Source organism: Salvia hispanica, chromosome 1 (genome assembly GCF_023119035.1).
Source record: "Salvia hispanica cultivar TCC Black 2014 chromosome 1, UniMelb_Shisp_WGS_1.0, whole genome shotgun sequence".
In the NCBI taxonomy this organism is placed as follows: domain Eukaryota; kingdom Viridiplantae; phylum Streptophyta; class Magnoliopsida; order Lamiales; family Lamiaceae; genus Salvia; species Salvia hispanica.
The window spans coordinates 27,023,693-27,039,521 of record NC_062965.1 but is presented as its reverse complement, the minus strand read 5'-3'; the positions used below and the strand labels follow the sequence as shown (position 1 = coordinate 27,039,521).

The 15,829-nt window shown below is 40.4% G+C and overlaps 2 protein-coding genes across 2 annotated transcripts; both read right to left on the bottom strand.

The window, feature by feature from the left end:
• Positions 1-3,411: 3,411 nt before the first annotated feature.
• On the bottom strand, positions 3,412-4,859 carry LOC125205374 (HMG-Y-related protein A-like). The gene is made up of 2 exons (XM_048104268.1): positions 4,606-4,859; positions 3,412-4,258 (listed from the first exon to the last, which is right to left on the bottom strand). Exons 1-2 carry the CDS (start codon positions 4,696-4,698, stop codon positions 3,620-3,622), a joined length of 732 nt encoding a protein of 243 aa, XP_047960225.1. The 5' UTR covers positions 4,699-4,859; the 3' UTR covers positions 3,412-3,619.
• A 9,138-nt stretch (positions 4,860-13,997) lies between these two features.
• LOC125192867 (putative receptor-like protein kinase At5g39000) lies at positions 13,998-14,549 on the bottom strand. Its single transcript, XM_048090539.1, has one exon. The coding sequence runs from the start codon at positions 14,547-14,549 to the stop codon at positions 13,998-14,000; it is 552 nt and encodes a 183-aa protein (XP_047946496.1).
• Positions 14,550-15,829: the final 1,280 nt, after the last annotated feature.

Here is a 15,829-nt window from a genome sequence, read left to right as displayed (position 1 = left end):
TATAGAGAGAATAAAGTAAAAGAAATTAAATAAAGTAAAAATAAAAAAAATTTTAATTTCAATAATGTGACATGTGTTGGTTGAGACAAATTAAAAAAAAAAATGAGTCATCTTGAGCGCGAACATTGATGTTGAATTGTTTTGATTTTGGGTTGTACTATATATCCATAATGTTTCGAGCATTTGTTTTAGTTAGTTACTATTTCCGTTACCATTAGTTAGTGTATTAATTCATTTCATGTAAGTCCAATTTCCACAATCAACCCAGGTAACTCAAGATTCAAGATTCTTCGATAAATAACAAACTGTGGATTAGAGCATCCACACTACTAAACTAATTTATTATAGAGAGAATTTTACATTATTGTAGAGTAATTTTAGAGCATCTCCAATGGTCGGGGAGGAGTCGGAAGGGGGGGAGCCCCGGGGCCGGGGGGGCCCTTTTTTGAAAATTTTGTCGCCCCCTCCTGGCCGGTGGGGGGGCGAAGGGGAGACCCCCGGGGAAAGATCGCCGTGTGGGTTCCCCCGGCGGGGAAGTATAAGGAGTTCACCTCAGTCTTTTTCTGGAGGACCAGGCGGCGGGGGGGGGCCCGGGGGGCCCCGAAGGGCCCCGTTGCATAGGGCGCAAAGCGGCCCCCGGGGACCCCCGACTCCCCGGATGCGAGGGTTTCCATCCTCCCTTCATTTCATGCCCCTGGGGAGGCGGGCGCGGGGAGGGGAACCCCATCCCCCGCGGGCCCGGGCCCCCCCCTCCCCATTTGCTCAGTCCTCCTTTGGGGTTCCTGGGGATGGATGTCAAGGTCTTAAGAGTGGAGGGCCCCGCCCCCAGGAGAAGATGTTTCTTCCGAGATGCTCGAGAGCACGGGTTGTTTTGGAAATCGGGGGCACGGCAGCGGGTATAAATAATAAGTAGATCTCACATTTTACTAACTCACTTCACTAACATTTCATTATAAATCAATATAAAAGTGTGTCCTATATTTCACTAACTTTTCCAATTACTATATTTTATATTTCTTAAAATCCGTGCTTACACCAAATGTAATTCTTATTGTGAGATGAAGAAAGTATTATCAAGGAGTATATCATATAAATTTTGATGTAAGTATTTATATACCCCTATGCCCAATAACATTATTGTAGAAAAATTATACCATGCGGATAAATATATAAAGTACTCCCTCCGTTCTCTCATAGTTGAGGCGGAACTTTTCGACACGTAGTTTAAGAAATGAATGTTGAGTGTGTTAAATAAATAGATAAAAGTAAGAAAGAGAAAAAAATAGAGAGAATAAAGTAAAAAGTGAATAAAGTATAGAGAATAAAGTAAGAGAGAGTAAAATAAGAAAGAGAAAAAAGTTACTATATATGGAAATGACTCAACTATGAGGGAACTTCCCAAAATGAAAAAAATGACTCAACTATGAAGGAACGGAAGGATTATACTAGTGCTATGTAAATGGCGAATATATGTACCATTAGAATTTATTTCTCCATCTCATAACAGAAGTCACACTTGAGGAATGACACATTTTTTAAAAAATGTTCTTTTGTGTGTTGAGTGAGGAGATAAAATAGTACTCCCTCTGTGCCATAGCAATGGATATGTTTCTTTTCGGCACGAAGATTAAGAAAAATTATGTTGGTGAGTTAAGTAAAGGGAGAATAAAGTGAAAAATGAAAAAAAGTAGAGAGATGGGAGAGAATAAAGTAAGAGAGAGTAAAGTAGGTGTGAAAAAATGTGTTGACTTTTACTAAAACGAGAAATAAATCTATTACTATACCAAAATGGTAAAATGACTCTATTACTATGGAACGGAGGGAGTATATATTTATATTAATGTTAGAAAACTTTTTCCATAAAAAGAAACGTAACTTAAAAGGTAAGTGCGATATCATTTAATATGAGACGGAGGGAGTATAATTTATAGGTATAATTGAAAGAGTAGATAGATGGGTTGAAGCAATGTTTTAAAAATCGGATCGGCCGGTGAACCGGTGAGGCCACTGGTTCACGGTTCAACCGGTCCGACCGGTTCAATCACTGGGCGAACCGTTTTACCTTACAAATATATATAATTAAATATATCCTTACAAAGTATATTAAATTTAATGAGTGATAAATTATAATTAGTACTAATATATAACAAAAACATATACTATTAAACTTTGAATATAAATTAAATATGAAGAGCATTTAAAATAAGTGAATAATAAAATTTAAATAATAACTAAATACATAAACTATTAATTAGAATAACTAAAAAAGTACAATATTTTTCATATATAAATAAATAAAATTTATATTAATTCAAAAATGTTTACGTGGTGAAATAATATTATAGACAATATATAGAAATAAATATGAATTTTTAGTTAATTTGGATAAATATATACTATATTAGTTAATACATAAATTAAACATGATCTATTAATAAGTTTGGAGTATTATTTAGTAAATATGGAGTAATAAACTATGTTAATAATATATATACTACAATATTAAATCTTAGGTAAAATCTATTATTTATATACATTATACAAATAAAAGTAAAATTTAGTGAGGGATAGTTAATATTAAGCATATCACAACTAATAGTAATTATTTAAAAATATAAAATTAAACACAAATTATTAATTTGTAAGGACAAAAATTTACAGGTTTAATGTATAACAATAATTAATGCTCATAATATTTAATTCAAGTACATGTGGTGGAGTGGTAGAGATGTTTGTCTTGACTCATAGGTCATGAGTTCAACTCCCACCAAACTCAAATTTTACAAAAATTTTAAAAATCTAGAAAATCGGTTTTCGGTTCCCGGCCGGCCGGTTCCGGCGATTTGATACGCTACTGGTTTTATAGTGCAAACCGGACCGGACTACGCACCGATTCGCAGTCCGACCGGTCAACCCGGCCGGTCCGGTCCAGTTCTTACAACACTGGTTGAAAGTGGCCCATTAATAACGCCATTATATTGTTTCGCAATTTCGAAAACAGCCATATAATAATTCACCTACCCATTTTCACCACATTTCAAAATTTAAATTTGTACTCAGTTAGAAAACAAAGTGATTGAGATTCATAACTTTATCACACATCTCACAAAAAAATGAATACCTATAAGCTAAAATATTCAAGTTTAAAATAGCCACTTCACCTTTACCTCTCACTTCATACTGATTTTTAAAAACTTTTTCTATTTCTGTTCTAGCTAATAAAAAACATTTCCAACCATAGCATCTTTTTTAGCCAATTCCAATTAAAGAAAACAAACGAAACAGTAACACACACCATGCCCCTATGCACTTTCCATGTAAATGAAACTAAAGTAAAAGTGCCAATTTTTTAAAAGATAAAAATATCATTTTATCCAATTAGAATAAAACAGGGGAAAAGAAAAGCATAAATTAAAACATGAAAAGAATCTTTCTTTTTTCCTCTCCCTTTTCTTTTCTCATTAAAAGTGATCCAATCAATTTACACCAAAGTTACAACTCACCATCCCTAAACTAGAAGCCACTCAAATTACAAGGATCAAGATGCAAATAAGGAAAATAAATAGCACTGCAACAACAAATTAGCCTAAAAGCCCCTAGATTACCACTCTTCTTTCAATTAAGCCCCTACAGAAGCAGTCGCCGCCGGCTTAACCTTCGGTGGCCTTCCACGTCCACGTGGCGCTCCCTCGGCGGCCGGAGCCGGAGCCGGAGCTGGAGCCGAATCCACATCTGCATCAGCCGGCTTGGCCTTCGGTGGCCTTCCACGTCCACGTGGCGTCGCTCCCTCGGCGGCCGGATCCGGATTCTGAGCCGGAGCTGGAGCCGAATCCACATCCGCATCAGCTGGCTTGGCCTTCGGTGGCCGGCCACGTTTTTTCCCGGAGAGAGAAGGAGCCGCGGCGTTAGGGCTCTTCGGCGGCGGCGGGGGAGCATTGGGGTCGTGAGACTTGGGAGGGCGGCCGCGGGGGCGGGGAGAGAGCGGGGCAGCTCCGGGAGGAAGCGGCGTCTTCGGCTTGGGAGGGCGGCCGCGGCCGCGGCGCGGCGGCGAGTTGGGATCGGGGATGAGGTAGTTGTTTTTGAGGAACATCAGCTGGCCGGACGACTTCATCTTGTTGAGGTGGTGGTTGAGCAGCGCCGAGTGCGCCGGCGGGATCGGGCCGTAGGTCGCCTCGATATCCTTCGCGATGTGCTTCGAGATCGCCGATTTGTTCGAGCCGTTTTCCTCGTTCAACGCTTGAATTGCCGCCAAAATCATCTATACGAAAAAACAAATCGAGAAATTTTTCCACGAAATTCAGCGATAAATCTACGAGTTTCAGATGCATAATTATGAAATTCAGTGACTAATAGATGAGTTTCAGATGCAAAATCATGAAATCCAGAGACGAATCCACAAGTTCCAGAAACAAAATCACGAAATTAACGAGTCCACGAGTTTCAGATGCAAAATCACGAAATTCGGTGACGAATCTACGAGTTTCAAATGCAAAATCACGAAATCCAGTGAGAAATCTATTAATTTATCGGATAAAAATTAACTGCTAACAACATGCAATTCACAGCTGAGGATAAGTAACAAAGTTGAAAAGAGCTGCATTCTACCTCAGGATAAGGAGGCAACGGAGTCGGAGCTGGCGCAGGCGCCATTTGAGCTTGATTGTGAAGATCGCTGCCTTGTAATTCTTCGCTTGCCATGGCCACGAACAATCTCGATCGATCTTCAAAACTTCAAGCAGAATTGGAGTAAATTTAGTGATTTTACCCTAAGGTAAAAGGAGTCAAGAAGAAGAAGCAGCAAATTCAATGGATAATTTTGGGTGAGAACGAAGGTTATAAATGGTTTAAGATCATTAAAGCTAGATCGGAAATGGGAAAAAGGAAATGCTGGAAATAAATAAATAATAAATGTTTTAATATTTGAGTAAAAGCTTATCGAGTGATCTACGGCTGGGGTTTGTCTAATTGGTTCTGATCCAAAGGATGGATTTCTTTTGCTGTATGATACAAGGATCAGTGACATGGCTGTGCTATTTCCTTATCTTTTTTTATGCTCCGCCGTCGAAAACTAAAATTACAAATATACCCTCCGAAGCTCAGCTGTTTATCGCTTTCAGCTTGAACATTGGAGTGTGTGTGGGCAGAGTTGTCATGTAACCTGCGTGTTGTGTGTTCATTGGTCATTTAAATATTTCATTTTTTCGTTAAACTTTCTAATTATTCGGGTTTGATTAATGATATGTATTTTAAGAAATATAAAGAAAAGTAACGTTGAATAAGTTAGTGGAATATGAGTCTTACATATAAATATTAGGAGTATTAGTTTTATATGAAATATGATTGAAATAAGTTAATAGAATGTGAGACATATTTATCATTTATAGTACGGAGTAAAAGTTAAATAAGACTCTTATTATGTGACGGACCGAAATGACAAAACAAGATTCTTATCGTGGGATAAAAGGAGTATCTAGAAAATGAGGTTTGTACCTTGTCAATATCCAATATCTATAAAATTACATTTTCAGCTAAATTTTTTTACAAATTCCAAATTTAGTCATAATTTTGGAGTATTATCTATCATTTAGTCCTTAAGGGGTATATTTGTCCATTTAGTTTGATTTGAGGACAAAATTTGTAATTTTTGAATGTGGTGTAGTACTTCTTTTGTAATTTTTAAGGTCCAAAAATCTTTGTGATATTATTAAATTTTGCATATTATCTCAAAACAAATTATTTAAATTTTGTAGTGTCATCTAAAAATGAATTACTTAAATCTTTGTAGTATTATTTAAATTATTGCATTACAATAAGGTAATTAATATGTATTCGTACTATTATTTAGAAAATATTGAATGATTATTTTTAAAGCATTCCATTTTTAGTTTAATGCTTGATTGCAACGATAATTTAAATAAAGTCATTTAAATAAAATAAACTACATTACATCTCAATTCAATTTAAGTCATAATAAATTGCAACTTGATTCATCTAGACAAATTGGTATCCAAAAAATTATAAACCATTCAATAATTTTAAATAATACTACAAATACATATTACTTTCTCGATTGTAATGCAATAATTTAAATTATTCTACAAAGATTTAAATAATTCATTTTTAGATAACACTATACAGATTTAAATAATTTATTTTGAGATAATAAATAAAAATAATAATACTACAAAGATTTATTGTTGCAATCAAGCATTAAACTAGAAACTGATCCTTTAAAACTAAACCATTCTTAAACAATAGTACTACAAACACATACCCCCCTCCCTCCTCCATAACAAATATACTACAAATTTTATCAGTTCGGAGCGTTCACAAAAATTAGACTAATAAAATACTAAATTGAATTTGAAGGAATATTGATATGAAGTGTGTGCAATGTGTGTAGATAAAATAGATGAGAGAATAAAGTAAAAGAAAGAAGAGAGAGTAAAGTAAAAGAGAGAATAAAGTATGTGAGATTGGATGTTTTATTTTTAGTCAAAAAACAAAATAACTCAAGTAACTTGGGACAATCTAGAAAGGAAATGACTCAAATAACTTGGGACGGAGGGGGTAACTATTTGTAATTCCAATGATCTACTTTTGATATAGAATTTAAATTGTGGAAATAGGAGGTAATTCAATTCCAAATAAAAAATTGTTTGTGGTACGATATATTGGATTTAGAATTGAAAGCTCCAATTATAATTCCGCAAGCCCAATTCCACTTCCAAACATCAACATGGCCCCACCGTCCATGTCTCATGTTCCTGTGGCTATGCCGTCAGCACCACTGCCCGTCACACGCCAGGAACTGTTGACGGCATGCATGCATTGCATCCTCTATTGCCACTATTTATGCGTGTACAAACAAGCCCACCACTACATCCCAGCAACTCAAAACTAGGAAAAGCAACACAAAAACCAAAAAGAAAAACCATGGTGAATAGTAGTAGTATTACAAAAAATGAAATATCAATATCTGAGCCTGAGGCATATACTACTGAGTCCATTTCCAGCCATCATTTACCAAATCCACCATTTTCAATTACACAAACGCCACTTAAATCTTCCGTGGCTAACTGCATTACTGATTCTATGAGAAATAAGTTACATTTTCGTCTTAAAATATTCTCAGTTGATTTCGCGAATGCCGAATGATGAACTCGAGAAATTTTACACTTGCATTCATGGGTGGATGAGAATCAGCTTCACCTCGAAGGCACAGACGAGCAAGATCAGCCACCTGCTTTTGAAACAAATCATCATAATCATGAAGAAACATATCAGATAATTAAAATGAGTTATTTACCCTCCTAACTGCTTTGCGTGAGTAGTCTCCTTTAAATCTAGCATCCACAATCTTGTGTACCCTGTAATCCAGTTGTGGCAATGCCTGGTTTCATATTGTTTTAAAACATCACACAAAATATACACAAAGCAAACACGCATTAAGGAATAATTTGTTGCTAGATCTGCTGCATACCCATGACACAAGGTCACGCTCACGCAGCCCTGCTTCTCCTGTCAAAAGCACAAGGAGAATCACAGCAAAGTTGTAAACATCGTCTCACGTGTGACTATACCATACATCAGGAAGACATATATCCGCAGTGGAATAATCCAAACTGCCACATGGAGTCCATAGAAAAGGATCAATTATCTTGGCAGTTCCATCGTCACAAACTAAAATGTTGCTGGATCTGAGGTTGTGATGGATTATTAATTTGTCATGCATGTAACATAATCCCTTGGCGACCCCAAGAGCGATTTGCATTCTCTGGGACCATGATAAGGCCGGATACGGATTTGCGTTTGAGTCTATGCCTTGTTTTTCAAGAAGAATGTCACGTAGAGACCCTCGTGGAGCAAAATCATACGCTACAACCTGCTGACGGCCATCAAATTTATAAACAACTATTTCGACCACGTTCTCATGCTTCAACTTAGTTAATGATCCTGAAATCTACTGATAAGGCTAATTTCATGCATCGGTTATGTGGTGAAAAACACTTTATTTTGCTGGGTCTAACACAGTTTTTAAGTCAGGTGTGTGAAGGAGACGCTAGATCCAGGAAGAGCTGGAAGCAATGGACTAGCGAAGGAAACGGAGGAAAGTGATCAGAGTTGAAGAGGAAAAAATGGCTAGACGAAGGAAGTCAATAGCTGAGGGCAACAAAGACTATTCATACCTCGCTGGACCCACTTCAACGCCTATAAATAAAGGAACATGCAGCACACGCCACATACATGATTTTGCTCTCAGCTCACACACACACTTGGGAAAAATGGAAATTCTGGGATAGTAAGGGTTTCTAGGGGTTCATCTTTGGCGAAAGTTAGTCGTAACACCGTCCTCACGGAGGGCGAAGAAACAATATGTTTACATTCAGCTTTTCGTACTTTTATTCCGTCGAACTTCATCGTTTTGGAAGTCGATTTGGTTTGGCTACTTATCGGTTATCTATGCATTTAGTTTATGTCATGTTGGTGTTTATCTTGTGTTGATTTACGTTGATTCTGTGTTTTTGAGGTTTAATTTTGGAAGTTGAATGTTATCCGGATGTTTAACCCGGAGGGTTTTAAGATCCGGGGTTGGGTTTCCGAAGGGGAACCCAAGTTGTGCATGGATTTAACATTTTTGCTCTCTTTTCTTTTTAAATTCTTCCTAGTAGTCGCAATTCGATTTTTAAATTGTTCCGTTTAATTGCTTTAATTTGGTTTTTTTCCCGATTCACGTTCCTCTTTTTGTTTCTACTGAAATTTTATGCAAATTGATTGGAGAAGATGATGTGGGCGTTATTTGGTATTTTTAGTTAGTTGTTTTTCCCCTTTTCATCCGTATTTTCCCTTTTTCCCAAAATGGTCCCCCCCCGTCGTTCTTTTCCCCCGGGTCTAGGAAATTTTAGAAAATAGTTTCTTAGATCTAGTGATTGTCTCTTTTTCCCCTTTACAGATGATTTATGTTCCCCCTTTAGTTTTTACCCTATTAGGATGCATTTCAACCCCAAGTTTTTTTTTAATTTTCCCCTCCCCCCAAAAAAAGGGGCAAAAAACCCGCAAAAATAGCCCCGAATCCTTAAGATGTTTAATTGCGCATTCATCCCCGGAATCCCTATTTCCCCCGTGCTAATTTTAGTATACGTGGTTGGGGGTTTTGAAGCGATATTCTGGGTCCCCGAGAGATCTTCCAACGTTCCGTGATTTCCCTTTGGACCCGGATCTAGTGGATTCCCCGGCCCAATGAGATTTTGTTTTTCCTTTTCTATGCATGCGCCTCTAAACAAAATGAAAACAAAAAGGGAAAAAATTCCCCCAAAGCTTCAAATGGCCCCTTTGGGGGGAGGATGGCGTTTTTTTTTGGGCTTTTGGGAGGATTTGGTGTAAATAGTTTAATTTGTTATTTTGTTTTTTTGACGGTTTATGAACACGGGCTTCCTTTCCCGGGAATTTGGGCTAGTTCATGGGGGGTGGGCCCCCGATCAAGTGGCAAGTAAAGGAGCCTACGTCCATTTGCCACTCCCCGGATAAAATTTAAAGGACAGACCCGTTTTGTTCGAATCAAAAGGGGGAAAAGGGAGGGGAACTCGTCGGGGAGAAGAGGCCCCAAAGTCGTCCACGGTTGAGCATTCGGTGGGGGGAAAGGGAAGACGTGAATATGACACATTTAGGGATCCCGATCCAAATGGGTTCCCACGCGCATCTGGGCGGGCCCGCCCATGCCATAGTCCCAAACCCGTCGGAGGTCTTCGATATCAAGACAAATGTGCTCGGTTTTGCCCACATTCTCCGGACGAAGAACGAATGTCCTCCCAATTTCCCTAACGAGTTTAGAAAGTTGGCGGCATTCAAAAAAAGGCCCCAAACGGGGAACCGGGGAGGTTTACCGTTTGCGTGCGGTTCCGGGTTTGCCCTCAAGGGGGGGGAAATTTTGGGTTATTGAGGCCCCCCCAAGACTCGACCCAACACATGGAAGGACTTAAAGGGCTGGAGTTTTTGGATTTTTTTTCCCGTCCAACAAGACAAACGCCAAGAAGGAGATGGGGGAGTGCAAGAAGAATATGAGAGTCTTTTCCATTGGCCCCGGCCCCGGAAAGGTTGGATTTTTGCCCAAACCCTTCGGATGATCGAGGCGGAGACTTAGTATCTTTTTCGAAGGTGCAAACTCGAATAAAAAAAGACTTGATGAACCTGAGCGGAGAAATTTTACCAAGAATGGGGGAACCCCGGGGAAAGAAACTTTGGGAAGATTGATGGCAAAAAGGGCCCTATGAAAACCCCGCGGAGCTTTTTTTGAAAGAGGATCCCCGGGGAAACGGACAAGATGACAAGAAAGTGGAGGACAAGATAAAAATTGGAGAAAACCCCCGAATGCAATTGAGAAATACAACCCCCATGCTCCATCGGAAAAGGAAAACCCCCCGGGGGCCGGAGGAAAAGGCCCAAAAATTTTTACTTCCACCGTGTGAAGGGGGTGCCAGGCCCGGGGGAAAAATTTGATGGGGGAGTCGGGTGGAATTTGGGAAACCCAAAGGGGGACAAAAGGAGGCCCCATGGAGGACTCCCCCCAATTTTTGATGGGTGATAATGATCAAAGTCGGGCCCCCCCCAGAAGCTCACAAATTATGCCACTCTCCGGACAAACCCGGGTGGGGGAAATCAAGAGGGGCAATTGCAAGGGGTCAGGGGAAACATGACCATTTTTTTTAAATTTAGCAAAAAAAATCAAAAAATCATGGGTGCCCATGTGCCACCTCACCAAGGGAAAAACCAATGGAACTATCGAAAATTTTCCAACCCAAAACACCAAGGGGAAACAAGGGTTGCAACCCGGCAAAAACCACCCGAAAAAGGGGGGGAAATATCGACAAACCCAAAGGGCAAACCAAGGTCAAGGATCAAATTCTAATCAATTCAACTCCGGGGCCCCAAAAAAGTTTGGATGACATGGGCCACGACCTGAATTCCAGGCAAGGAAAAACTTGCATTCCAACAACGACGGGGGCACCCAAGGCCCGACGGGTCGGCCGGGAACCCCCAAAACCGCCATGGACATGATGGCAAAAACAAGGGGCCATGGGTTTTTTTTGAATGAGATGCGGGGAAATGAAGGAAAATTCCCCCCCCCCGGGGAAGCCCACCCCACCGAGCAAACTTATCACATACCTTGAGATCCGGGGGGGGTATGGGAAAGGGGGGGCCCTTTAAATCCCAAGAAGCCCGCAGCAAATAAAGGGGGAAAGGGGAGTTAGGGGGGGATAGCCCCAGACCCCCAAAGTTCCCGTTGGGGTGACCTCCCGGAAAAAAGGAGATTTAGGGGGGTCTCACCCCGGCAGGGGAACCAAATTTTCCCAGATCCAGGGAGTTAGTAAGAAGGAAGGGGAAAACCGGGGGCCAAAAACCCCAAAGGGGGTTCCAAAACGAAAAACCCAAAACCTTTTCCTCCAGGGGAAACAAAGAAAAAAAAGGATGTTAAGAGGGCCTCATGGAGGTTTTTTAAAAAAGGGAAATCAACTGCCCCGGCCCCAGGTCCCCCAGTTTTTTAAAAAGTTCATCAAGGAATTCATAGCTAAAGGGAAAACCCGGGCCCCACGAGAAAAAAGGATCGGGGAGAACGTGTTTTGTTAAATTTAAAAGAGAAGGATGCCTTCGATACGAGTCCCCGGGATGTTCACATTACCCATTTTCTAGGGAATATCAAAGTCGAGCTCTTTTTGTTTTTATCTAGGGGGGGTCTAAAATGTTTTAAGCTTTTGTCTACAAGAAACCAAAGGTCGCCACCAAGGTGGTAATCCCGGTTAGCGGAAAAGAACTTGATATGTCCCAAAGGGTGTTAGAAAAAAGTCATAGTCAAGGTGCATGATTTTCTATATCCGCCGATTTCATGTTATCAAAATGAATGATAATGGGGTCTGGGGATCCCCCTGGCGTGTTTTAGGGGGACCATTCTTGGGAGGGAAGACCATTATCGATGTTTTTGATGGAAAAATTTGCTTGGATTATAATGGGGAAAAATATACATTTAGCATAGATGGGGGAAAGAAAAGACCATTAGATGTTGAGAATTTATATGCTATAGATGTTATTAACCACTTGGTCAAAGAATATCTTGAGGCAAAGTGATACATGAACAAATTGACAACTGCGGTTGAGCCCATTTATTGATCAAGTTGTAGGGTAGTGTGCAACAATGAACTGCAAGGAATTGACAGATGAGGAACTAACGAGGCCATCATGGAGTTTATCATAAATCCAGAGACGAGTAGATCAAGGGGATCGGCCAATGGAAAACATTACACGATGTGCAAGAGAAAAAATCCATTGCCCACAGGAAAGCGAATAACACAGGAAGGCCAGAGGAACCTCACCAGGCCTCAAGTATGCTTATTTGGAGGAGGATGGGCATTCCCATTAATGAGTCAACGATAACTTGGTAGAGACGGGAGAAGGCGGTAGGAATTGATCGAGCGAACAAAGAAAGCAATAGGGTGGACCCTCTTTGATTTAGTAGGAATCAGTCCTGATCTCTGTATACACCACATCCGTTTAGAAGAAGGCGTGAAGGCTCACCAAGACGCTACAACGGAAACTGAATCAGATCCGAACATGCGAGAGTGCAAGTTCTGAAGGAGGTGTTGAAATTGCTTCTCTCCCAAGGGATCATCTACTTTCCATTCCGGATAATTGAGTGGGTGGAGTCCTGTCCATATGGTGTCCAAAAAGTTTGGAATACAGGTTGTCAAGAATGATAGGAACGAATTGGTGCCCACTAGGTTGGTGACGGGGTGGAGGATGTGCATCGACTACAGGAAGCTGAATGAGGCCACAAAGAAGGATCACTTCCCCCTACCACTACATTGATGAGATGTTAGAAAGATTGGCTGGAGAACTTGATGTATTTTTGCTTCCTTTATGGATACAGTGGCTATTTCCAGATCTACGTTAACTCAAAGGACCAAGGGAAAACCACGTTCACGTGCCCTTTTGGTACATATGCATACCGAAGAATGCCGTTTGGATTGTGTAACGCACCAGGAACGTTCCAGCGGTGTATGATGAGTATTTTTTCAGATTTGCTGGAAGTATGCATTGAGATATTCATGGATGATTTTACCGTATATGGGAATGCGTTCGACAGTTGTTTAGCCAGCCTTGACCTAGTATTAAACAGATGCCAGGAGAAGCACCTAGTTTTGAACTTCGATTCCAGAGTTAACAACGCTGCCTGGCCACCACCACCACCGCCCAAGCGTCGTCCAACCTGCTGGGATCTGCCATCCCGAACACACGGTCGCCGTGTTGAAGAGATTCGCGCTCCTCCATTGCCGGAGCCACCACCACAATACACGCCTACACCGTCTCAACATCCAGCGCTTGTGCAGTCCCGCAGGTCTACTTACTGGGACTTTCCTGGCCAGCGGCAATCACGAGGAATCCCGACCCATGATCAGCCCTACGGTGTGCCCCCTTATGAACAACCACGATCCCCACCGGAGGTGTATATTAGCCGGCAGCGAGACTGCCAGCAGCCCCAGAGGCGGAACCAACACTTCACGTTCCCAAGCTCCCATACACCAACACAACCGCAGCTCGTGCTTGACCAAAAGCCACCCCCCGCTGCTGCTGCACCGCCGCATACCGCCCCGAGACCTTGTCAGCCCTTGCTACCGCTATCTGTGAAAGATCCTATATCGGCTTCTACTCGTCAACTGCAAGGTGATGTCTCAAACTCGAGGAAAAAGGAGTTGTATACAGATTATCACGATAGTGAAGAGAAGAGGGAAGAGAAGATGATCGTACTTAATAATGTGGGGAATCAAAAAGAGATAGAGAAAGAGAATGACTCTAATGCCAAATGAAAAGAAGAGGTCAACAACACTTTTCAGAATTTGATCGAGAAAGGGATAAGACCTGAAGCTCTTGGATGCAGTTTAGAGACAAAAGAAAAAGATTTAAGTATGCTTCCTAAGAAGCAGAGCAAAATCGAGAAGATGTAGATTTTAAGCCGTGTTGAAGAGGGCAAGACTGCATTTGAGATTCAAAAGCATGACCTTGAAGGGGAAATGGAAGAGAAGAGAGGGTTGTTTGAGAATGAGATTAGTGCCACGACTGCAAAATTGGTTAGTGGAGCAACCGGAGTGAAGATAGTCCAAACCTCGGCCAGCTTCAATACATATCTTAAGTCGTTCCTTCCAAGAGAGTGTCGACTGATTATGTAAGTTATCAGCCAGCGTTCCCTTAGACATGTATTCATAAACAAGAATCATCTCTTCGTCTTCATCGCAGTACCCAATAAGAGAGACTAGATTACGATGTCGGAACTTACTTAGTGTTTCAATCTCGGCAGCAAACTCCGGTTGGCCTTGGCTGGGATCCGACGCTAGCCGCCGCTTTATGGCCACAATAATTGAGTCATTATGAATGAAGCCTTTGTAGACTTTGCCAAAACCACCCTTTCCAATCACATGCTCGTCGTTGAAATCTCCGGTGGCTAAGTTGAGTTCACCAAGTGAAAATCGGCGGCAAAGATTCTCAGACGTTGATGAATTCATGTTTTCAGCTCAAGTTTGTTTGACGGTTTTACCGATAGCAAGTAGGCCCCAAGAATTTGGCTTTGCTACTCATCATTCTCCATTATTTTGAATTGTACACCTTTTATGGCCCACATTTTGGTACTATTATATTTCCTCTGTCTCAGCTTAAACGGTTTTTGTCACAAACACTAACTTGTGAAAGAAAATGGGCTAGATTAGATTAATAGGAAATAATTCTATTGGGCTTGGCCCAATGTTACAATTATTCTATTATATATATGCTCTATTGTAGAGAGCATGAGAGATACAAAACCTAATTCAGACCTAATTCTCTAAGAGAGAAAGTGGCGCAAGAGTACGTACGTACGTTCATCAAGAGATTTCCTAGCTTTCTCTATAGAATGATTGTACTGAGGAATTGTTCCTGCATCGGATCAGAATACACGTGGACCTCGATAGTGGTGGATTCATCTTGCAGGATTCGTACAATCAATGGAAGATAACGACACAACAAGTAAGATTTAATTTCATTGTGTTTTACATGCTCAATTTGCAATGTGATTATGAATCTAGATCTGCAATTTTTGCTGCGCTCATTAAATGAATACAAGAAAACTCAACCGGGCTCGATTCTTAATTATTTTGTGTGATAATTATTTTGTGGATTGTTTTGATATCAAATCTCTGTAATTGGGATTCGCATAGAAATTGGATTTCAAACATGTCTTTGGAACTGAAATTAGATTTCACTTTTTAGAGTCAGTTTGACGGGTGAAGGTTCTGGGAACCAACAATGATTTTGAAATTGGTATTCTAAATATTTTATTTCTGAAAAACAAATTTTTGCGTAAAATTCGATTTCAGGTAAAATCTCAGTTGGAAAAGAAATCAAAATTTCAAATTACCTTTTCAAAATATATTCTTCCGCAAGAAAAGAATTTTTTTCAAATTCTTCTTCAAACTTGGATTTCGGAAATCCATTGTTTATCGCCGGTTACAATGCGAGGCTGTCGCCGGCATGGCCTAGGGTCGAGACTGACTAGGTCTGAACCGTCGGTATGGCTTGATTATTTTGTTGATCGGCTGCTGTAGAGATACGTTACTGGGCAACGGAAAATCGGCAGTTAGAAAATAAAAGGAAGAAGAAGCGGCGTGGCCGTAAGTTTATTCTTCTGAGTTTGACTCAATTTTAAAATTGAGCCGTTCATTCCTACAGCATGGTTACAAAATTTTCAGAAACCAAAAGTTAGACTTTGAAAATTAAACAGGATTTTTGAGATAAAAAAAAAAAATCTTTT